Below are 24,327 nucleotides of genomic sequence, written 5' to 3'. Positions count from 1 at the left end.
GCACATGACTTGATATAGATGGGGATTGGACTGATGGGTGGTGATGCTGTAGGAATGCTGAAAAGAAAATGTTCTCAACATCCTTTTTGAGCTGTTAGTCACTAGGGGTTGATTTTTTTTGTATTCCAGGAAAACACCTCTAGAACAACAGGTTAGGACTTTTAGATGTTTATATTGTTACACACACAATCTGGGCTGTTAGAAGAATAAGAAAAAGAACTTGTAGTATGACATTTATTTGTTCTGTGCCAGGAAAATGGTTCATGACAGTGAGAAGTCTGCAAACAATCATCCTCAGCCTCTAAATCACATACAAGAAGCTGGAAAAGTAGACTACTGTAACATCATATCATGAGCATACACAAAGTGGACAAAGCCACCATAAATAAATAAAACAATAATCACATTTCTTTCTATCAGATCAACACTGCGTAATAACATGAAGTAATAAATCCTACAGGCTCTAAGAAATATTCAGATATTAATCTAGGATGAACCTGCCATAAATTCAGGATGCATCATCATAAATATTTAATAAACACAATGAACATCCATGCCTCAAAAGAATAATATACAACATATAGATTCAGAGAAATTATGTTTTCCATTGTGCAGACCATGGTGGCATTTCATAATGTATTCCTTTAAGGGAAACATGACTTAATATAGTATAATACAGAAATAACTGTGTGCAAACTATTGGATTCAGAACAACTTCATTTTCAATAACACTAAAGCGTTAATCTGATAGTTAAAATGTCAAATTATTGTTATTTTTGAAATTTATTGAATTTATTGAAATTTATTTATTTATTGAAAAGAAAAATATTTTGTCTACCAATTAAGAGGTGATAAATATGTGTACTAAAATTATTTTGTCATCTTCAGCCACATGTCTTGTCAGTTTCCACAGCAGATTTTGCAACTCTTAACAGAAAAGGATCTGAGGAGCTTTTCTTTAACATATTAAATGTAGTCGTTAATGATTAACAGGATAAAAGTGGATATTGTTACAGTATTATATATTTTTTCATTCAGTGGAATTGATCATGTTTAGATTCAAGTCAAGTTTGCATTCTGCAGAACAGACAAACCCAACACTGGTTCTGAGCCATTCACATTTAATGTGAGTTTTGCAGCCACCGTACACGCTTGGAAGCTGCAACTCACGTATTGCAATCTGTAACTTTAATCTTAGTTAATAGAATAGAATAGAATAGAACATACTTTATTTATCTACTTATTTATTCATTTTAGTTAACTCTTTCAAATGAGTATCCTCTCTTAGAAAAGTACTTATTTATTTTATTTATTCTCACTTGCTAGTTAGTTTTCATGCAATCTCTATGGCAACATTAATGTGTAGTCAGTTTATTGTAGCCAGCTTACTAGCTATCATATCAAATATGCTAAAGATCAACATCACACCAGTTCCTAATCCCAGCTAATACTTTTCAAATTAGCCGAGCTACTCCAGAATCTTTCAACCTGGCGACTGCGGAAGAGTCTCAGGTTGGGAATTGCCGATCCAGCAGACAACAAAGTAACTGAGCCCACTTTAAACTGGGGGCAGGAATGCGTGTGCGCTGATTAAGTGTTGTTTAACCCTGTGGAATCAGTCTTCTCGGGTCTGAATGCAGCAAGAGGCTGGAAGCAGGTCAGGAGGGGTCAGAGAGGACAGCAAGAGCTTCTTATGTGAGCCGGACACTTTAGAGGACCACTGCAAGGGGCACTGAGTCAGTTCATTGATATTCAAGGATTTGACCCGCCGACAACAGGGATGTCACTGAGGTTAAGACAGCCGTGCCTCTCCGTATTGTGCCGGGCCGAAAAGCCAGGGGGTCCCCCGGCCCCCCGCCCTCCCCTCTGCGCGGTTGTCATGGTGAGCAAATCAGTCCGGCAGCACTATGTCACACTCATGTGGGCACATTCTCCCTTTCTTCCTCTCTTTCTTTTCTTTCTCTGACTTTCTATCGTGCTGCTTCACCGAGGGGGCTGCCAAAGAGAGCTTTCTGTCCGCTGACAATGCCTGGCGTGTCATGGACATCCCCATACATATACAGTGCAAAGAAGAGCAGGCTCTGAAAGCTCCAAGGGCTTCTCTTTCCCAAAACACATGGCAACAGATACATTTCCTCTCCGTTGTGGGATCTGAGTGGGTGTTTTGTATCCAAAGACATGTCGGGTCAGGTGGTGAATCCGCACTGCATGTCACCAAGTCCAAATAACGACCAATCGTATTTCATCTCTCACCTTGAGTGAGGGATTGTTGCACCAGTTACCCCCACGTGTCTCACGAGCGGGTGTCATTATTACTTTGAGCTACTATTGTATCCTCGCACTTTAAAAGCAAAGCTCAAAGATAAGAGCAAAAATCAATCAACAGAAATTCATTTGCAGAGCATACGTTCCCCATAACCTTACTGTGTCTTCTAATGGGAAACAATTGACTGATGTCTGGCGCTGCCGTGTCTTGTTGTCACAGAAATATGTTCCTAGAACCAATGTCAAGGAGATTAGGCTGAAGGGAAAATTGCAGCTGTATTTAGCAGTAGAGCTGGCGAGTCGCTGCTCTCAGGTGATGGGGCATGTCTGTGCTTCACCCTATCTGAACCTGACGGCTGCTGCGGTTGGCACTGTAATTACAGAGGTTAGGCATAAATCACAGAGCTAGAGGTTGGAGAGAGAGGGAGAGAGAAAGTAAAGAGAGAGAGACTAGTATAGCCTCGGGGCCACAGGAGGCCCTGACACTCAGAAACATACTGTTCCCTCCTAAATGTTCCCCCCCTTCCCTTCTGTCCCTTCTTTTACTTTCTGTCTTTTTTCCTTCTCTCGGCGCTCCCACACAGTCAAACACACACTTGCAGTCAGTCTCTCAGGGTTCACATCCTTGCTGTGGCTGTGGCAGTCGGACTACAGTTACTGCTGCTGTGGGTTCCTGATTACACCACACTCCTTCATCCTGTACACATTAAAGCACCAGACCACAGGAAATAATGGTTGCGACTGCTGATGTGGACGTTTGCCGTTTCCACATCCTTCTGAAGGGAAATTTTAGATCCTCCACAAAATGTGTCACAACCAGCGTCACAGCGAAAAGCAGATCTATCCACATTTTATTTGAGGAATATAATCCTCTTAGACGTCTTTAGGAGGGGAATAAAGTACGGGGTTTGCTGTACCACAACGCAATACCACATCAGTTGTATTTTAATATATTGTTTTGTGCATCTTTGCTTTTATTTTGAAGCTGAACTGTAGAGAGGTGATGGAGAGGTGAATGAATGAGGCATAAGAAATCAAAGGTCCCCATCCTTGTGTTGTGATCACAGTGTCTGGTATACCTCCTAACCAATAGGCCACCAGGACACCCCACCACTTCAGTTCTTATTGTTATTGACTTGAATTGAATTGAAAGGAACTCTTTTCCGGAATTTTAGTCCCCATTTCGAGTGAAGCTCCAAAAGCTCTGGATCCTACATTTGCAATAATGCAACTTGATAGCATCTTTAGATCTTTAGATTGGGTTATTTTCCCAAAGTTTTGAGAGATCCCCACAGAGCCACTGAAGACATTATACAACTGTTTGTGCAGTAGTACTCCTCATGCAAGAAGTCCTTCAGATTAAAAGACAAAATGCTCTCCATGTGGTCCATGTTCCCCAGAACCACACATAGAAGAGATTTTTTTATGATCTGACGCCAATGTCAGCAGGACGACATTACCATTTGAAAAATAAGTGTTTTACGATGTGACAACGCTTTGCTCGGTTAACAAGCAAACGTTACATTGACTGTTACTCATCCAAACGCAATAAATGTGTTGAATGCATTTCCTTCCTCATAAAACATCAGCAAAGCCTATTTTTTTTAAAGCATATTAAATCAAACATTATTAACATGCATGTTTACTTGTTTGTGGTCTTTGCATTGCAGAATATGTTATGTGTCACCGCCACCTGTTGATCAGTGCAATAGTGTGAAACCATTGGCGACTTGGTTAGGTTTGGGGGAACATTATGGTTTCTCCTCATGGTTGCAGTAATAACCACGTGGTTACACTTAGGGAACGACTAATGGTCGTGGTTTAAATAAACCCATGTTGATGGCCATTAGAAACAGGAAACAAGGATCAGTCTCCCGTGTTAAAGTCTAAAGTTGTTGTTTTGTTGAGCCAACCAACCTTCTCCCTCGAGAACAACTTAGTTGCTCTATGACAATGTCACACTACTTCCGCCTTTTCTCCCTGTGGAGTCATATATTCTATGGCGGACTCGTTTTGGGGTATTTGCTGAAACAACTACTGAGAGAGGTAGACTGAACTTCATGTGTTAAATCAGTTGCGTGCAACGTTAAAGGAACAGTGTGTAGGATTTAGTGCCATCTAGTGGTGGAGTTGCACATTGCAACTAACTAATAGATAGCCTTCCAAGCGTTTAGGAGAAACTACGGTGGCCATGAAACTCACAAAAAACATGAAAGGCCCTATATAGAGCCGCTAATTGGTTTGTCCATTCTGGGATACTGTAGAAACATGGCAGTTCAACATGGAGGCCTCCATAGAAGAGGACCCGCTCCCTCTGTAGATAAAAACAGCTCATTCTAAAGTAACACAAACACAATTATTCTCATTTTCAGGTGATTATACACATGAAAACATACCTTTGAATATTATATTCTGCCAACAGATCCTGCTAAATGTTACACACTGGACCTTTAACAAAACAAAGCCAAAAAAAGACCCCTCCACAATGAATAAAGAAACTCCAAATGAAGAAATGTTTCACACATTATTATGATCACCAGGAAGAATAATCACTTTTATTGAAGTATGCGTAGTAAAGATGGCGCATGATCCTCATTGTACTCACAACGGAAAAGACCTCTTCTGAATACATCCCATAACAGCAGCAAAAATGCTTGATCAGTCAAATACAGTGCATTAAAAATAATGTTTAGAGAAGTCTTTGATCTTGATCTCGCGTTCCATGGGGGAAAATACATTTCAAGATACTTATAAAAAAGACAGTGAAAGAAGAAAAGAGCTCTAAATGCGGTAGCGTGTTACAGACGCGTACTGCGGGTCATAAACAATTACTGAACCATTTCTGTTTAACTGCAATCAAACCCTGATATACAGCATGAGATGTTGTGTTCAGATAATTGGGAACTGTGATATCTTAATTTGCCTGACATTATTGAATACTTATAGTCTGCAAAAACACAACATCAGCTGCTACTGAAGGACATTATATCACTAACAATCCTAGTACAGCAGAGGCAGTCTTTTCTGACTGGCAGTGAGCTGTACATTTCCTCTCTGTTATCAGATCATACGTTTAACTTCAGTTCAACAAGAAACATCTCACGCCGGAGGGGAAATCTATAGACTGTCGCGACAGAATCCACTCAGTGAGAATCACTTCATCCTTTGAGCTGTGAAATGGGAGTCTGCAGCCAGCTGAATGAGCACATATGGAAATGGAACGTATCTCCGCCACAGCTGCTCCATCCACATCAGACAAAGATGTAGGCACGGCACTCAAGGTCAACGCTTTTCATGTAAAGATAATGTTGCTAAGAAGACAATCAACACTCATAGTGTTTAGAGCCAAAAGCCCATAATGTGACTTCCACTGATCCATAAAATCATTACCAAGAAGCTTTTAACAGGTTCCAAGGACCACGGCTTACTTTTTGAATAAAATATAAACAAGGGAAAATATCAAACCCATTAATCTTTCATTAAGCTCGCCGGATAAAAAAGAATCGCTTAAAGTATCATTCGTTACCATCACTGCAGTGCAAAAGCCCCCTGCTAACATCAAAGGCTTCTCAAAGAAACAGAGCGGGAGAGAGTCAGTTAGCTGAATTTGGCTGAGAACCAGCTTGTGGTCGGGTTTTAATTTCGACTGACTCATAATGGCACTGGGGAGGAAACGGGGACCCGGTCGATAATGGTTTTTGTGGCATCAAGGCCCTTTTGAGCAAACACTCACATAAACAATGTGCCGCCGTTATTAAAAGAGCCGCGGATTCGGACTGGATGTTGACAAAGGTTGAGAGCTCATCCTCGTCTTGCACAAGTCTTTGTGTCGCTGAAAGATCAGAGGCTTCTGGTGGCCAAAGAATGGCTAGACTCCATTTCAAATACATACACCGCACACACACACACACACACACACACACACACTAGTGCAGCAGGAGGAGGAGTGGTTGGCGTGTTTGTGAGGCCGATGTAACAGCATTCTCCAGGAGCAGGGCTTTATATTCTTGGGTGGGGCAACTATTTTGCAAACTCTTCAACAGAGGATCATAAATAATTTTTAAAATTAATACGCAACATCTTTCTTTATGAAGCCATTTTATAGACGCTCCCACTGTTTGTGCAGAACTAACTGTTGTGTTGACTCATTCAACGCACATGTACAATAGAACTGGCCATTTAAAGACAGATACATACTGTTTACCTGAAAGAAACACAATGATGCTCTTGCTGACATCCTGTCTTTTCCATTAGCTCCCTTTCAGTCATTTCAAAGCACAAAAACAGCCTGGCAGTAATGCCAAGTAGGTTAATAACATGCAGTGGATTAAGGTTTTAGTATCTGCACTGCTGCTATACTAAAGGACTGATTTAGCAGGGAATAAAATAAACCCTTCCCAACGTATTTTCCTGACCTGCATCCTGAGGTATATCGCCGTCAAAATACAGCGACACATTCGTTTCTGTGCACAGTACACAAAGCGAGCGAAGACGCCTTCAATTGACTTCAGAGGCCCAGTATATTACATGAGTTAGTCATGGCTCATACTGAATTAAACATGGGAAGAAGAGTTTCTTTTTATCTACAGCCAAAGTACTAAATCTGACCACTGCAACCGATACTCGCCCACTTCAAAATCCTCTCTTTGATAGTGGAAGCGTAGGAGCTTCAAATGTATCAGTTTGTCCTCATTTTTTTAATGGGTTTCAGTTGCAAACACTGGTTGATGTTTGCAGCCGAAAACAAAATTATACAAAGCACTCTTTTCTGCCTTGTTCCCTGCAGAGCAAACGTGTCGTAGCTGCGTTTTGGTTACTCTTTCATCTGTATTTATTCTTTGTTTCCTGCACAGGTAGATTTAATCAACCGACAGCAGGGTGACAGTTTCCCTCCAAATCATCCCTGTTAGGTGCAATAATAATTACATCGGACATGAAGAGACAGGCTTTTGTGATCTCCCACTGTTCTTTGGAGTTGGATGATAGTTAGATAATGCTCTGTTCATCTTCAGAGATGTCACAGACGTGTGTTTTTGGTTGCGCCGGGCTCATCTTTGCTGGTGTGGAGTTGTGATATTTTTGGACAAGCAAGGATGAAAGCCCAGGGTCCTGTGGCTAATGAGATACTGAGGCAGTGGGAATGATGGTTTTAATTACTGCCCAGGACTGGTCTAAAGGGGGTGATTGCTGAAGAGCATGCTGAGTGTCCTAGGTTGGGAGTTCAGACTGATGCCAGTCATGCTGTGCCTGGCTGCCTTTGATGCTCACTCCCCTCTGCTTTATTCCCACATTGTGCTTATTAGATTCTTTGCTGCTGATGCTTCACTGCACCTTTGTTCAAACCAATGCTTCGGACAAAGAGAAGCATAACCACTGAGAATTCAACTTCAAGCCCCCAGAAAGTTTCAGTGATGCAGAAGGCAACTTAATCTTTTGTGGAAATGAAATCTGCAGTGCTCCCATTGTGCGGCGGCTCTCTGGCACGCAGGAGATGGATTGTGCTCGGCGGAGACGATGTGATATTTATTGTCGAAGAATCGAGAGTCCAAGGGTTGGTATCCAACCATGTGTGTAAACTAAAACGAGAACTAAAAATAGGAATTTGCCTCTGAAACGATGAAAACTGAATTTGGGAAGATTCCTCCCCGCTGTCCGCTCACATTTCAGGGGGGGAAATCTACAGTAGATTCACGGGCAGGCTGTGAGTCCTCCGTCTCCTCGGCTGCTCCCAGCAGGAGGGTGTTGCTACGTGTCTGCTCTCTGTTCTCCTGCAGCCCAGCTGTGGACCAACCCTTGTTGACTTTTCAGAGATCACATGGCATCCTCACTGTGGCTGGCTCCGAGGGGGCTCTGCCTCTGCAGGACTCTGCTATGGTCAGCACGGGCCTCCTCCTCCTCCTTCTTCTTCTCCTGCTGCTGCCTTTACCCCCTGCCTCTCCAAAAAAAAAAAAAAAAAAAAAAGGGTTGGGCTGTGTTTGAACACATCAAGCATATGCACAAACACATTTTAAACATTCTTTCATGCAGCGGCCATCTTCTTCAGCAAACTGACAAATAATTTCTCTATTTTACTTTTTGAATTGTTTGCTTCCTCTGGACAAATCCATGCCTGTCGAATCAAATATTTTTCTACCCACATTTCCTGTATCTGTATACACAAATAATCATCAACAATTCAAGGCCACCAGCCAGAGGTTTTTGTTATCAAATGAGGAGGAAACAGGCATTTGCCAAATAAATGGAACCTGAATGGGATATGTCCTTGGCGCACAGGCTTGCAGGAAGTGTAGATAAGGGGTTGAATCACGATGATGTGTGAACCCAGTTAATGTTCTGGTTTTATATTCACATTTTATATGCAGACACTGTGTGTGTGGTTTTAGGAATATTTATAGCTGTCTGGCTTACTAGAAAGTGTTCCTGAAAGACGTGAAAGAGAAATAAGGGATCACATGTGACAATAATTCTCTTTTAAAATCTTGGCCTAGCCCCTGAATATAATATTTTTCAATCACCTGAATATAAGCATAGTTGTGTTTTTGTTACCTTACAATGAGCCGTTTTTATCTACAGAGGGAGCAGGTCCTCTTCTACAGAGGCTGCCATGTTGAACCGCCATGTTTCTACAGTAGCCCAGAGCAGACAAACCAAACACTGATTCTTGATGCGGCTTGCTTGTGAGGCGAGGGGTAGTACATTGTAGTTACATTCTGCAACTTCAGCACCAGATGAAGGAAAGAGTCATTAAAACAATACATCAACGATGTTATTTTCACAGTGATGAGTTTACAATAAAATTTAATTAGATTAGAACCTCAATGTTGCACAAAATCTGTCTCTTAATTCATTTGTTTCCAATAGGGCCCTGCTCTTTTTTACTTTGACTGGATTTAATGCGGATAGAGTACAATGTGTGGCTTATTGGTCATTTAGAACAGTTTTTCTCAAACCTTTTACACAGCATACACCCTCAGAAAGTAGGCCAGTCCTATGGTAGGTTGAATCCTGAACAGAACCAGTTCAAGAACCAAGAGCTAATAGTTCCTCGTTTAGAACCACAATTGCAGTGTTTTACCTCCACTTACTACCTTGCATCACATTTTAGCTTGTTACTAATTATGGATGTATGCACGCGCACTGTGCATGAACAGTATGTAACTTATACAAGTGCAAAATCTGCATTTTCATAGATTATGGATTTTTTAAGGACTTTTTTTGTGGAAAAACATACAACGGATACACATTACTGTTCCAAACAGACTATCTGTATACATGTCTTTGGGGATCTTTAATGTTTTGTAGGAGAAAACCATCTCTTATTGTCTTTTTTCATTCAGAATCTGCCTGGAAACGAATCCTCTCCTCCCGATGCAGAACTGCTACCGGAAGCGAATATTCTTTGACAAAAACAATTGTGCACCATCGCTAACAAAGCCGGGAACTGTTGTGGCGTTTTCCGTCTTCATTATAAATAGTATGGGTCTGACTGCTTATACTGCACGGGCTTAGGAACCCACAGTGTGTGTTTGTGTGTGTGATGCAGTGGCTGCGTCTTTTTAAGGGGGAACACGCTGATGCAGAGCAGATTAAGTTCCACGGCAGGCAAGAGAATAATCTAATTTTCCTAACCCGCTTACTGCTATCATGGCACGGTAGATCCTTATTATTCAGAATCCCCACCCCCCCCACCCCACCCTTGTTCTAGTTTTGCAATCAGGGGTTCAAGCTTAATGAGACTGCCGTGATATGTGTTTTCAAACTGCTGTGAATCACCCATAAATACAGAAACAGGTTCCTGGCGGTGGCGGTGACGACAGCGGTGACATCCGTGGTTGTGGTGATAATAATGTAAAGATTGAAGGGTGTGTATTTTTGTGAAAATGCAGCCAGTTTTTGATATAGTAACTGTGTTGGCTGTTTCCTTTCATCAGCTTTGGGCCGTGGTATCTCACAGAGCGTGATTAGCGTAAGCGTGGAATCCACGCCGCTGGGGGCTGCGGGGCGAGCTTGAAGCCTGAAGCGCATTCATCAACGTCCCTGGCAGGGTGCACCTTTCTCAGCCTCACACCGCTCAGCTTGCAGCCCTCTCCCTGGCCACATTTTCATCTTTTTTCTTTCATTTTTTGCTCTCTTTCAATGGCCTTTGTTGTTTTTTAAGAGATAGCGTGTTTTTTTGAAGAAAACTTTTCTTCTTTTTCTGTTTTTTAAATCAAAGCTTTTACAGTACTGGACTGTTTGTGTCAGGTGCATATTGTGCAGCATTTTGACAACATATTATTACTATGTGTGTGTGTGTGTGTGTGTGTCTGCGTAACGTTGAATTGCATCTGTAATTGCAGACATACCCTAGTGGATTTCTGTGTCTTATGTGGCTCTTGGTGTGACTTTCCCTTTTTACCCCACGATCAGGCTTGATGACACTGATGTCCCTGCCTTTTTCTTCATCTCCCCTCAGCCTTCCTCCAGCAGGTAAACAGTGACTGAAGCAGGTCCTCTCAGACTGGTCCCTCAGGTCTGAATCTGTAATCACTCTTAGATCTCAGACATGAAAGACTTGCGTACATCTTCCTAAAAATGCCCTCTGAGGTGCCAAGTTCTGTTTCAAATGGTAGGATGTGGAGAAGAGAGGAAAAGTTTGGGAAGAAATAATAGCTCGGGATCAGGTGCCTCTTAAAAGGAGCGCATGAGAGGAATTTTTGACTTTTTTAAAACCATTCTTAACATTTAACATTTCTGAATCATTACTTTTTCATCATCAAAGGTAAACTCTGTGAGAAAGGGAATGATCAACTCCAGGCCTTCCCAGGGTTTTAAAGCAAGCAGAATCCATGAAGTCCTTACTGGTCAGCAGGCCCCCCCTTTAAGGACCAGTGTGCAGAGTTTAGTGACATCTAGTGGTGAAGTTGCAGATTGCAACTAACTGAACACCAACCTGGGAATCAGAGCAGGCTGTGAAGTGTGTAGGAGAAACTATGGTGGCTGTGAAACTCTTTAAAAACGTGAAAGGCCCTATCTAGAGTCAGTGTTTGGTTTGTCTGTTCTGGGCTACCGTAGAAACATCACCATGGCGGACTCCATGGAAGGTGATCCGCAGTGTCTGTAGATTATTCCGTCTCACTTAATTTACCCACTGTTTAAACAACACATGCATTTTTTATGATGTAGATTTACTACAATAATGTTCACAAAGTGGAAGTTATACTTAATCCTCTGGGTCAGGAAGAAGAAAGAAATAATTAGTCAATAAAGAAACCTATTAAGTTTGTACAATTGCTAAAAATAAAAAAAATATTGATGCAATATTCACAGGAAATAATCAAAATGTATCCAAAACTCTTCTTTGACACAAACTTCCTGCAGTTATTGTGCTCACTATTTGGGTTAATCCTACACATTTCTTGTTGTTCTGTACTATTGTTGTCATACATTACATTTAATATGAAATATCCATAATCATCCTCAATTATAGAAAGGGTGTCCCTTAAGACCACTGAAAATCTTTCATTTTACTTCTGATTTTAATCAATAACTTTATTTATCAGTTTGTTGCTGATTTATTAACCTTGGTGCCTTTGCAGTCAAGGCCCCGCCACTCTGGAACTCCCTGCCCGGGGATCTGAGGCTTGCTAAACCAGTGACATCTTTTGAATCACTTCTCAAAACTCTTTTATTTATCCTAGCTTGCTGATTAATGTCTCTTATTTTCTTAGTATTATTGCTCTTATCACATATTAGCTATGGGTATTCTATTCTTCAATTTGTATGTTTTTAAATGTTTATATTATTCGCCCAGTGTTAATTTTGCTATCTTTTTTATTGTTAGTATTTATTTTTATTCATGGGGAGGCTTTTATTCTACCTAACTTCTATATGATTTTAATTGTTTTAATTTTATTTTTGCCTAGTGCCTCCTGAAATGTTTTAATTCTTCTTTATTTTTATTGTTATGATTATTACCATTATTAATATCATTATTAATATGTGTATCAGAGCCCAGGGTTTCATCAGTGTGTGAAGGAGGTGTTTATAACACAGTCTGTATATTCACTGTAGAGGCTTTGCTGCCATCTAGTGGTCGTAATTGATATTGCACTGTTAAAAAAAAAAAAAAAAAAAGACAGCATTTGATCACTGCGCTTAAAAAAGTAGTTCGTTGTCTTTGCTGATCGATCATTTCAGCAACTCTTCCATTACGTCTTTATCGGATTAATTCTGAACAACTACACTTCTAGTAGATACATATACTTTATATAGAGTGAAGAAGTGTTTTATGAAAGTAAAAAAAGAAGTAGAAGCGTATTGATTTTCTCAGTGAAGAGGCCTATAGCTAAATTGTCGCGAGGGAAGTTTCTTCATCTCGGACGCACCTGCGGGATCGATTAGCGAATTACAATAAACCTTCTTTAAAAGTGAGTATTTCCATACCAAATACATAAAACATACGTTAAATATTCACATTCAACGTTATGGGTTAATTGTATATGTTCACCAAGTGTATATTTAATCGAAATTATGCCACTTTTAGCTAGAAAGTATGTAATTAATGCCTTAACGTGGGATTACTCTAAGGTAATATTGAGTAGAACATATTTTACTTATCGTACTAACACTTAAAATCTAATATGTTACTGTCACATCCTGTAAAAGGGGGAAAAACATTTATTTAACATTTATTTGGTGGTGACTTGTGTTCGCTAGCGTGCTTGCCGTTAATTAGCAGACGCCATCTTGTCTGCTAAGAAGCAAATATTAGTTTATGCTTTTTAAAATTTTTTAGTTTTATGATGATGTTGTTTCCTGATTATTAATTGCTCCTAATATTACATTAATGTTAGCTTTTATTTTATTTTTTTTTTTTTTTTTTTTTTTAAAACAGAATTTCTCCGAAGATGACCGGCCGGGCACGAGCAAGATCGAGAGGCAGAGCACGTGGTCAAGAGACTGCGACACCTGGAGCGGTAAGAGCTGTTTTTAACATTTAATCCCCATGTGACTCTGAAATATTCAGCACTGTTATTAAAAATCACCTTTAAAAAAAACATTATGTAGTTGTGTAACACTTAATTAACACAATGAGTCACTGCAGCAGATATCTCAGTAGTGCTGTCAGCATCGACCATTTAGTGCCCACACATTGGTACTTAATGGAGGTTAATTAGGTTGTCACTGGCCTGAGATCAGTGGGGAAGCTTTGCTGTCACTCACACACCGTTCCTGTTATTTTTTTTGCAGTTTAAAAGTAGTAAACTGAATATTTGTGTTGGTTAACAACAACAACAAGCTGGCAGATTGTGCTGCTTTTTAAACATCAGTGAGTGAGTTTGAATAGATTTTTTTTAATAACTTGGTCGATTTGGAAACTGCTGTTTTTGTTGTCTCTCTTTTAAGTTTTGTATTTGATCTGTTGCAGATGTGTTTTGACTCTGAAGCCGTTCTCGTCTAGGCGGACTAACATGCTGGTTTAGGGCAATTCAGTAAGCTGTGCAGTGTTATTGTTGGATGGTCGGTGCGTCCAGTTTGCGTTGGCACACCCTGGTTAATGATCAGCGCCTACTGTGACGATACAAGTTTGTATATGGCGTATGATGGTGGACAAAGCAAGAACTTAATATGAATTATGTCTGTGTGTTGGTAAAACATGATGAGGGGGTTGAGATCCTCTGTCTACCTCTGCCACAACTTACAGACACACACAAACATCTTTTTTTATTCAAGGTGTATGACTATGCTCCTCTGTGAGCTCTGGATAAACTAATACTAATGATCAAATGAAATCTGACTTACAACTTGGGGTGAAGTGCCCCCAGTGGAGTAAGGTTCAGGGTGAAATGTGTTTGCTATATATGTGCGAGAGAAACAAAGCAAGGTGAGCAGATTAAAGTGGTTTGTGAGTAATTGCATCTCTTCCTCATCAGTCCCTTCAGAGCAGATGTTTTTCTCATGAACTCTGATGCAACGACACAAACAATAGAGCAAAATATAAAATGATGGTTGTTTTTCTATCTTCACGTCGCACCGCTCTAATTGGAGGTGAATGTATTTTCGCTTTTGTGGCGCTCGGCAATGAATCATGACGTCTGAATAATTTCCCCCTGTAACAGAGGATGACACAGACCTTACTGTTCCCATTGGAGGTGTCTTTTTATAGAGGAAATGAAAGACGGTGTGTTCCTTAAAACGCAGCTTTATTGGCTCTGCCTTTAATATCTCAGATGGCACACAGTGGCGATCATTACCACACCGTGAGTTGGATTTTTATAAAACTTTTTCAGAGGCTGGAAATGCCGCTTTTGTTTTTTTTGTGCATCCTGCAGTGTTCGGGTGTAAGTACAAATTTGAGGTACTTTATTTGAACGTGTAAATGCGGCTTTATATTTGTACTCTACTACATCTCAGAGGCACTTTCTTTTTTTTACTAGCTGAAACCTTCAGTTGCTTTTCAGATTTAAATGTTTCTTCCTGTGCGGTGATAACCACTGTATCTGCAGATGTGTTGCTTCTGAATGTTTTGAACTGAAGTGTTCCTTTTTATAGGTTGAGAAAATGCTATTTTTTAAACTAAACAAAAAAAACCCTCTTGGATCTCCTGGAAACTGCATTGTCACAGAGCCAAAAACAGGTGGTTTTTTTTCTGAGGTCATGAGAAGTTGTACTAATAGAGATGTGGTTCTCTCAGAAGAATATGATTCATTGGTGTGAATTAAATTACACAACAGTTGCTACAACGAGAAGAGGAAAAATACTGAAAGAAACTTTTAAATCTTTCTAGACTGTATCCAGTTAATTTAATACATCAATGCCTTAATTGTGCTTGGAGCAGGTTTGAGTGAGGAAGGACAGGCTGCTTTATCAGAAATACATTTATATGTAAAGGGAAAATTTAAATTTGGTTTGAACAGTGCCCTTGATAATACATATATTAAAAATAATTGGCAAGATGCTGAAACTGGGTCAACAAAACTGACTTTCTTCCCTTGATGATAATAATGGACTATTTCCTTAACGCTGTATTCCCACATGTTCTTTTTCTTTCTGAAAGAGCCAAGCTCGAGAGTCTACACCAGCGCCACCCCCACCCACAGAGGGAGAGCTGGTCGGTAGAGGGAGGCAGAAAGGTGCTCCAGGACCCTTTTCTGCAGAAGGTACAGTCAGACACAAAGTCATGATACATTTGTTTCCTATCTCAAGATGATCTTGGTTCCTCATTTTGCTTTTGAAAGTGTGAAAATTGGAGATTGCTCATTGGATATCGATAACAGCGCTGATGCACGTGCCAATCTAAGAGGCGACGGGTCCTGTGTCAAAGTGTTTTTGAGAGAGCGGGGCAAGGAGGGGCTGAGTGAATCAATGTGCTGTGCAGCTTAACAATAAAATAAGATTTTCCCATTTTAGATAGTAGTGGTGGTCAGTGGTAATATTGTGGTGGGCTGCCACAGTATATTATTATAAGTCACAATGTATGCATACTGGTCCTGACAGCTTTCATTTGTTTTCATTAGCTGTTCTACAGATCTCAGCTGGGTTTCAGCAGGTGAAGCTGGGAGAAAGAGGTGGACGCCGGCGGGATTATCACGATGCAGGGGTTAACACCAGACAAGCTATGGAGCACGTTAAGGAATCAAAGACTGGTCTGTCACCATTTGAAACTGTCGTACACTAACACGTTGAGCGAATGTACATTTTGTAAGAAGGATTATGAGTTACTCCCTAAAATGATGTGTGTGTTCTTCCTCAGGAAACTCTGGTAGTGCCATTAACCTGACGGCAAACTTCTTTCGAATCATGTCCCGCCCTCAGTGGGTTCTGTATCAGTACCATGTGGACTACAAACCGCCAATGGAGTCTCGTCGCCTGAGATCTGCCCTCCTCTTCCATCACGATGAAGTACTTGGTTCAGCACGGAGCTTTGATGGAGCTCTGCTTTTTCTGCCCCACAGATTGCACAGCAAGGTAATGTGATGATTTAAACATGAAACATTTAGAAAATAAAGAGACAAGAGCCATAAGAAAAGTTGCTGGATCAAAGCTAACTCTGACCATTCAGTTGAGATCATTGGAGTCCCGGCTGTCACTTGCAAAGCTGAAATCATTGCTTTACAGTGAGTTCCTATCGCATTATGACCGATGCCAGGCTGGGGGTGTGAGCACAAGTAAATAGCTTTTGTGGCTTAAATTGGTCTATTTTGCTCAGCCTGCTCCCTTTAGTGCAAGTGTTGCTGTGAATTTGATTTGACTTGAAGGTTCAATTGTTCCGTAACTTCATTAGGAGGGAAAGTTTATGTGGTTAAATTTTGTTCTCTCCTGAAAAAATGTTGGTTTCCTTTCTTGTGTGTAGGAAACTGTGCTCCACAGCGAGACAAGGAATGGAGAGAAGGTTCAGATAACTGTCACCCTGACAAATGAACTGCCACCCTCCTCCCCGGTGTGCATTCAGTTTTACAACATCATATTCAGAAGGTAAATTCTCCAGTGTTCAGTTCTATTTCCAAACAGGTAATGCACAGCAAGTACCCAAATACGTCATGCATCAGCCAAATTAAATGAATGATTTGTTTTGCTTGTCACAAGTATTGGTGTTAAATGTTCAAATAGAAGTAAATCTTACAACTTATCTGATAACAAAAGCTTAGATTCCAATAAAGTTCAGATTTTTGGATGTTGTTTTTTTTTGGTGTTATTTTATTTCTACAGGATCCTGAGAATGCTTGACATGCAGCAGATTGGACGCAACTACTACAACCCCAATGATCCACTCAACGTCCCACAGCACAAGTATATTAATTTCTCTCACTATTATTTTCTTTTATATTGTTCTTTCTTGCACGACGTACGTGTTGAGATTTATGAAGTTTATTCTGAAAATCTGAGCTCCATATTAACACAAAACATTTTAAATTGCATTTTACTTCACACACACTCATTATGCATTATGGATTATTAATAACCCAAACTGGGCACAGTAGGTTCACTCTTTTTCAGCTTGGCCTTTTTAATAAGTTTCCTCATTTGGCATGCCTGCACCAATAAAGTCTTAAACTTATATTTTATTTTAAAAACTGGGAACTAAGAGTATATTCAGATGATAGGGTAAGTTTTGACTCTTTTTAAAGTTTTGTAAATGTATACTGTGTAAGAAATTAAGTCTATGATGGTTGGCCAACGTTCTTAGTAGAAAATTGTATATCAGTATTTAAAAGCCTTAAAGGCCTTAGAGGACCAGTGTATTGGATTTAATGAGCAGTGTTAACGAGCAATCTGATTAAAACAGTTTTTATCAGGTGTGAAATGAAAAACTGTGCTTCTGTTCTGTATCCTAGGCTGACGATCTGGCCAGGCTACTCCACCAGCATCTTGCAGTACGAGCAGTCCATCATGATGTGTACTGACGTGAGCCACAGGGTTCTGCGTAGTGAGACGGTCCTCGACTTTATGGGCAACCTGAGGCAACAGTGTGGAAGTCAACGCTTCCCTGAGATCTGCACTAAGGAGCTTGTTGGACTTATCGTCCTCACCAAGTAGAACCATAGTACACACACACACATTCTTTGATTAGTTTGTAGAAGTCTGTGTAAAACTGGGCTCTGAAGTTTACCAGGTCCCACAAATGCTTCATAACTTCACTTAATGTTATTCTTCAATGTCTTAGGTACAACAACAAAACCTACAGGATTGATGACATTGCATGGGATCACACTCCCAACAACACTTTCAAGAGGGGAGATGCGGACATTTCCTTCAAGAACTATTACAAGACTGTAGGTGGCACGCAACAGATAACACATAATACATGTTGGATTGATGTATTAGAATGTATTCAGTTTATGTATTGGGCAAAGAGAAGGAAATTAATGTAGACTTGAAGCTTGATAGACGTGTGTGTGAATACTTCATTATGTTTTTTAGGCTACATCTAGTAAGAGAGCAAAGTGATGCACCCAAATATTAACCTCATTCATGACTTCCTGTTTTAAGCAATACGGCCTGGACATCAGTGATGGGAACCAGGTGCTGCTGATCAGCCGTGTGAAGAGGCTGGGTCCTGCTGGAGCTCCTCCTCCTGGCCCGGCCATGCTCATCCCAGAGCTGTGCTACCTTACAGGTTACTGCCTCATTCTCCAGTGTGTGACTCTTTATTCACACAACACGTTACTGCTTCACCTAGAATCTGTATCTGAGAGTTTTAAAGGGCGTTATCTTCTGATCATAACACTCTAGCAGGGTTCCCATGCGTCCTGGAAAAGCTGGACATTTACACCTGGGAATTGATTGAAATAATAAAATATCCTGGAAATAATCTGTGCTGGAAAAGTTTAATTGTATTGTAGCCAAGACACGGAACAAAAGGCTGACCACTTGCCTGCCTAATAGACCTAAGACAAACAAGAAGGAATACAACTGGTTGAATGTATCAAAAATCTAAATTATAGTATGACCATTTGTGAGCAAATGCTCTCCTTTTATTTTAAAGGAAAAATTCCCGGAAAATGGCCTGGAAAAATTTTTTTCTTAAGAGTGGGAAACCCTGTTTAGTCTAGGGGCTGACTGATATAATGTGGGGTTGTTCTTTGTTTTGTTTTTCAGGGCCAATAAAGATACCAATTATTAATATTAATCAAGGAAACCAATATACATTTGTAGTTTTTAAAAAAACTAAATAAATAAAATAGCTCAGTACATTAACTTAACTACATTAAGTGTTGGAGGCCAGACATTGAGTGAGACTACAGACAGGCGAGTGCAACAGAGCTTAAAGTAGTGAATTTTTTAATTTATTTAGTCAGCAATCAGATAAATACAATAAAAGATGCCCATATTCGGAAAAAATATGGATAATCTGTCTATAGCTACTGTGATCAATAGCATAAAAGTGTTGCAGAAATCCTTGTGTGGATCTTGGTGACAGCAGTTAATTGTCACAGAACTTCTTAGTCTGGTCAGATGTCATCCACTTTAAATGAAAACTTTGCGTTTGACAGGCTTGACTGACAAGATGCGAGCTGACTTCCACATCATGAAGGACTTGAGTGTCCACACCAGACTGACGCCAGAGCAGAGGGAGGGACGCCTCAACAGATTTATCACAAATATACAGAAGTAGGTGATGAGTGTGTCCCAGAGTTAATCTTTAACTGTGTTTTTACTGTGTACTGATGGTTGTAGAAATTCATACATCTAATCAACACATAGATGTAATTTCAAGGCCCTGAAAATCCTAATTATTTAATTTCCTTCTTGACAGCGGAGAATTGGTAAACATAACATGTTAACATTGACCCTGTCAGAACTGCCTTTCACTACCTGTTTAAATACTTTTAAGTAATCATCTTTTAATCAATCATGAAGGCTCTTCTCATCTCAGCACCCTGTGTAATTAGTCTGTTCATATGCAAGTTAAAACACTTTTTCAGGCAGTAATATCCAAAGGCTTTGATTTAAATCCTACAAATTATTTCACAGGAATGCTGATGCACAGTCGGAGTTGGATAAGTGGGGACTCAACTTTGATAAGAAACTACTAAATCTGAAAGGCAGAGTCCTCCCAGGGGAGAGGATTTTCCAGGGAACAAGATCGGTATAATATATACATAAACCTGCTCTTTTGAATTCATTAAATGGATTTATTCATGTGATCTTTATTGAGAGATTAACATCATGATTTTGTGTCCCCTAGTACGACTACAACCCCAAGGCAGCTGACTGGTCCAGAGAGATGCGAGGGTTGCCTGTGATCAGCGCTCCTCCGCTGAATAACTGGATCATGTTTCACACCCGTCGTAACGGTGGCGAAGCCCAGTCCCTCCTGCAGACCCTCCACAAAGTCTCAGCTCCACTCGGTATCTGCTTACAGAGAGCAATTATGTGAGTTCTGGCATTAGAACAATGTTTCCTACAGGCAAAAACAGGGTTTCTGGTGATAGGAGGAAGTGGTTGCAGTGGAATTAGTTACAGTACGATGCTCCAACCGGTGACTTGAATTTTTAGCTTTTTTTTTTTTTTTTTTTTTTTTTGCAGCATCAGGAAAAGTGATTTGTGCTAATTTTGTGTGTCATCCTCTCTCTCCTGCCACTCCTCACCTGTCGCTATCAATTAAAGGCATTAAAAGCCTAAAAATATATTTTTTAAAAGCCAGTTTATTAGGTACGGGTAGCTAAATCTCTATCTAAAAGTTATAATGTTCAGTTGCTGCTGACGTCTTGATTTAACTCGTAGTTCGTTGTGCTCTTGAACTGTTTTAGTTTTTATTTTGGGCTGCTGAGTGAAGCACATTTGCCAGTCACTTGCATGTTTTCCCAGCATTTGGATGGTGGCTGGTGCTAATTTTGTACCTTTTTACAATACAAACGTTCAGGGGGTTTCCACAGGACAGATGATGAAGCTTCTTTAGTCCAACCTTTGGTCTGTAATTCTTTAGGTTGCTATAAATAAAATGTCAATAGTTTTAGTTAAGTGTACCTAATAAATGTCTGACACTTTTTATTTTTGGTCAGATTGCCCTCATTGAGTGATCAATGTTCTATTGTTTGATTAATGTAAGCTGCCCTCTTATTCAGGGTGGAGTATGACGATCATCAGGAGTCTCTCCTCAGAGCCCTGCAGCACAACGTTGGACCCCAAACAGAGATGGTTAGTGTTTTGAATATGAGACACAAACACAGGTTTTGAGGTTTGACTTTTGCTTATTGTATCAGTGCTGTGAATTACTGAAGTTTAATGTTTACATGTGAATGTATGAGAGCTTCCAAAGCAGCGTGAACCCTTCCTGTTTGTTAGGTGGTGGTGATCCTCCCCAGCAACAGGAAGGACAAGTATGACAGCGTCAAGAAGTTCCTTTGTGTGGACTGCCCCACTCCCAGCCAGTGTGTGGTTGCCCGTACTCTCAACAAAGCACTCATGACTGTGGCTACCAAGATTATACTGCAGATGGCCTGCAAGATGGGAGGGGAGCTCTGGAGTGTGGAAATCCCCGTAAGTCATGTGCACACTGATTAATTTGTACCATGTAGAAATGAAAAGTTAATGTGTGTTACGGTAAAACAAGAGTTTAGTAGTGATCAGGTGGATTAAGCTGTCGCATGTTATTGAGCAGATGGAGAATGAAAATTGTACCATGTAATGTTTCACTAATTTTAAGATGCTTAACAGCATGTTAGGGGTGTCAGTCAGGTTTGTTTATTGCTGGGTAAACAAAGGCTCAGACTAACAAACAAACATCCAAAGCTCCGTCTGTCCTCCAAATGGCAAAAAATTCTTACCATCTTCACTTTATCTTCTTTTGGGGGCTTCATGTGAGATATGCTTCCAAGGCTGAAGGTGTAGAGAGGTAGATGAAGGTTGGGGTAAAAACACAGAGTTAACTAACTTGTCCCACCTCCATTTGCAGCTCAAACATCTGATGATTGTGGGCATTGACTGCTACCATGACATTACTGCTGGGAAGAGGTCCATTGGAGCTCTAGTGGCCAGCCTCAACCAGGGCATGAGCAGGTTAGTTTCTGTGTGTTCCCAGTTCCTTACTTTACTTTATGTCTACAGGTCTTTACAGTAGTTGTTGTGACCTCCTAGTATTTGATTTAGTGCTGTAGTACAACCCATAAGTTGTGTGATATTTCTTTATCAAGGTGGTTCTCAAAGTGTGTGCTGCAGCACAAAGGTCAGGAAATCATGGACGGACTGAAGATGGCTTTAACTGGCAAGTTGCTTTCCTTAATTTTACACATTTCTCATTTTACTTTGATACACACATTAATTCTCTCTGAACAATCTCAGTGGAGCTGTCAGAGCTTGTGTATTTGTTTTCCAGGTGCACTGAAAGACTATCTGAAGTTCAACAACTGCCTGCCCTCACGCATCATCGTGTACCGAGACGGCGTGGGAGACGGCCAGCTGCACAGCGTGGTCAACTATGAGGTCGCACAGATCATGGACTCCATCAAGTCCATGGGGCACGACTACATGTGAGCTGTTCATTAAGGGAGGCAGTAATGGCCACTATTGTATATTTAAAGCCTTATGTTTATATTGTACCCTTATTTATTATTTACTATCCTTAACAACATTGTATATTAGGTATTTAAATTAATTATTGCATTATGAATTGACAACTGTTTATTAATTGGCAGCCAACATGACATAATTTAAACCATAGCAGCCTATTTGTGGATATTGGGAGCAGCCTATAAAGAATCACTATAACTATCTATAGCCTATTTCACCATTTTAATTCTACTTATTAACCACCTTATTTTAGTGTCTTAGTGTGTGCTCCTAAATTACTTTAATGTGCCTTTTTCCCTTCTCTTTCCTCCTCACACACTCCTACACCTGTCTAAAACACTCTCACCCACCCACCCACCCACCAGGCGCCCCGCCCAAGTAAATCTGTCAGACACTGAATAACTTTCGTGTGGAATAAAATAAATGCGTCAGCTAATAGAGATCGCCCATCAAACTGATTAGAGCAAATAACTGCTGATACCGATCGGTGGCCGATCAATTGGAGAGTCCTTATTTTTAATGTCCAAGATTTTCATCTTTAACAGTGCTGTTGGCTGTTAGTCCCACCTGTATTAAACAGACATGGAGAACTTCAGGTGCTGAAACACAAGTAAAGCCAATAACTGATCAGATTATTGACCCTGGTCTGAAGGTACTGTTCTTATATTAGTTACTAAACTTAATGAATGAAGCTCAAATTACACTGTAAATGCCCAATTTTTGATGGAGCCTCTCCATCTGCCCGTCATAGGCCCAAGCTGAGTGTGGTGGTGGTGAAGAAGCGCATCAGCAGCAGGTTCTTCGCCTACATCGGTGGCAGGGTGGACAACCCTCCCCCGGGCACCATCATTGACACAGAGGTCACCCGTCCAGAGTGGTATGTTCTCAGTTGTTGCTGCATCTTTTCATGTGTTTGTGTAGTGCTCGTTAACTGCTGCAACCATTGTTTGGCAGGTATGACTTCTACATCGTGAGCCAGGCTGTGCGCATAGGAAGCGTCTCCCCGACCCACTACAACGTTGTGTACGACACCAGCGGACTGAAGCCTGATCACATGCAGCGGCTCACCTACAAGCTGTGCCACATGTACTACAACTGGCAGGTAGGCTGGCTTTAACATCAGAGCATCAGAGAGTTAGTTGGACAGTGGGTGGATGCGTTATAGAGTTAACTGACAAACTAATCAGAGCCAACATCATTCAGCCCAATAAAGTAAAGGTCAGAGAGTGACTGTGCTCTTTGTGCTTTAGGGGATCATCCGAGTGCCCGCCCCCTGCCAGTACGCCCACAAGCTGGCTTTCCTTGTGGGCCAGAGCATCCACAGGGAGCCCAATATGAAACTGGACGACCTCCTCTTCTACCTATAGGGATTAAAAAAAGATGAGCAATGTGTTGGGCTCTGACTCTGAAGTTTCCTTGTAAAGAAATGTCTGTATGTAAACCTTTTTGTTAGAAAAGTTCTCTTCAGTTTAATTTAACTAAGTTGAGTTGAGAAGGTGCTAAGAGTTTGGTTGTGTTGGCATCAGATGGAGTCAGACAGCCCTGTGTCCTGAGCAGTTTTAAGAGGTTTGTATTATATTGAAGTCTTAATGCAGAGACATTATTCAGACGCTGATGTGCCAACATGATGAATATGCACCGTGGTATCTGTTGGTGACGCACTCGATGAAGATACTGAGAGCAGTAACTGGATCGGTGAACTGAGAAATTACAATAACATGTAGTCTTATGTTTTCACTTAGAGCTCGATTGCCAGTCTAAGTTTGTGTTTGGGGTTTTGCCTTTTCGAGTAAGGAAAAATCTCTATTCAAAGCATTGTTTTCATAGGGAAAATAAGAACTTTATTTAGCTGTTTATTATACCAGTGAGCCTCCTGGTGGTTTGTTTATAGGCTGTCCTCCACAGTGGGGAGTCAAACCTGCTGAAATGTCACATTTGTTAGTAATAAGGGTAAAGGGTCAACAACTTCATGGATCCTGTTATTTCTGTGATGTAAATACTTCATAATAAACATTTGTTTGTGTTTATGTAATTCCTTTCCTATTTAAGTTAAATTACACATGCAAA

General features: G+C 40.5%; 1 protein-coding gene across 2 annotated transcripts; it reads left to right on the top strand.

Annotated features, from left to right (window-relative positions):
* Window positions 1-12,584: 12,584 nt before the first annotated feature.
* On the top strand, window positions 12,585-24,291 carry piwil1 (piwi-like RNA-mediated gene silencing 1). Of its 2 annotated transcripts, none has more exons than XM_051421586.1 (21): window positions 12,585-12,674; window positions 13,142-13,223; window positions 15,305-15,407; window positions 15,765-15,893; window positions 16,001-16,215; window positions 16,601-16,722; window positions 16,957-17,037; window positions 17,583-17,780; window positions 17,912-18,020; window positions 18,238-18,364; window positions 19,242-19,359; window positions 19,723-19,837; window positions 19,937-20,124; window positions 20,817-20,889; window positions 21,037-21,231; window positions 21,647-21,750; window positions 21,885-21,955; window positions 22,067-22,220; window positions 23,012-23,137; window positions 23,215-23,362; window positions 23,511-24,291. In XM_051421586.1, exons 2-21 carry the CDS (start codon window positions 13,155-13,157, stop codon window positions 23,625-23,627), a joined length of 2,562 nt encoding a protein of 853 aa, XP_051277546.1. In that variant the 5' UTR covers window positions 12,585-12,674; window positions 13,142-13,154; the 3' UTR covers window positions 23,628-24,291. The 2 variants fall into 2 exon arrangements, with proteins under 2 accessions (XP_051277546.1, XP_051277547.1); XM_051421587.1 differs by lacking the exon at window positions 12,585-12,674 and adding an exon at window positions 12,770-12,834.
* Window positions 24,292-24,327: the final 36 nt, after the last annotated feature.

The sequence above is a fragment of the Dicentrarchus labrax genome, unplaced genomic scaffold, assembly GCF_905237075.1.
Source record: "Dicentrarchus labrax unplaced genomic scaffold, dlabrax2021, whole genome shotgun sequence".
Taxonomy (NCBI): Eukaryota; Metazoa; Chordata; class Actinopteri; family Moronidae; genus Dicentrarchus; species Dicentrarchus labrax.
The sequence above is the reverse complement of the archived record's forward strand: the minus strand, read 5'-3'. Positions and strand labels throughout refer to the sequence as shown.

What these genes read in the sequence shown, in the direction of transcription:
- piwil1 (XM_051421586.1), top strand. Translation starts at nt 13,155, where the DNA reads ATGACCGGCCGGGCACGAGCAAGATCGAGAGGCAGAGCACGTGGTCAA. An exon ending in CTCAACGTCCCACAGCACAA is followed by an intron (nt 17,038 to 17,582) that starts GTATATTAATTT and finishes TCTGTATCCTAG; the next exon opens with GCTGACGATCTGGCCAGGCT. An exon ending in AGAGCTGTGCTACCTTACAG is followed by an intron (nt 18,365 to 19,241) that starts GTTACTGCCTCA and finishes TGCGTTTGACAG; the next exon opens with GCTTGACTGACAAGATGCGA.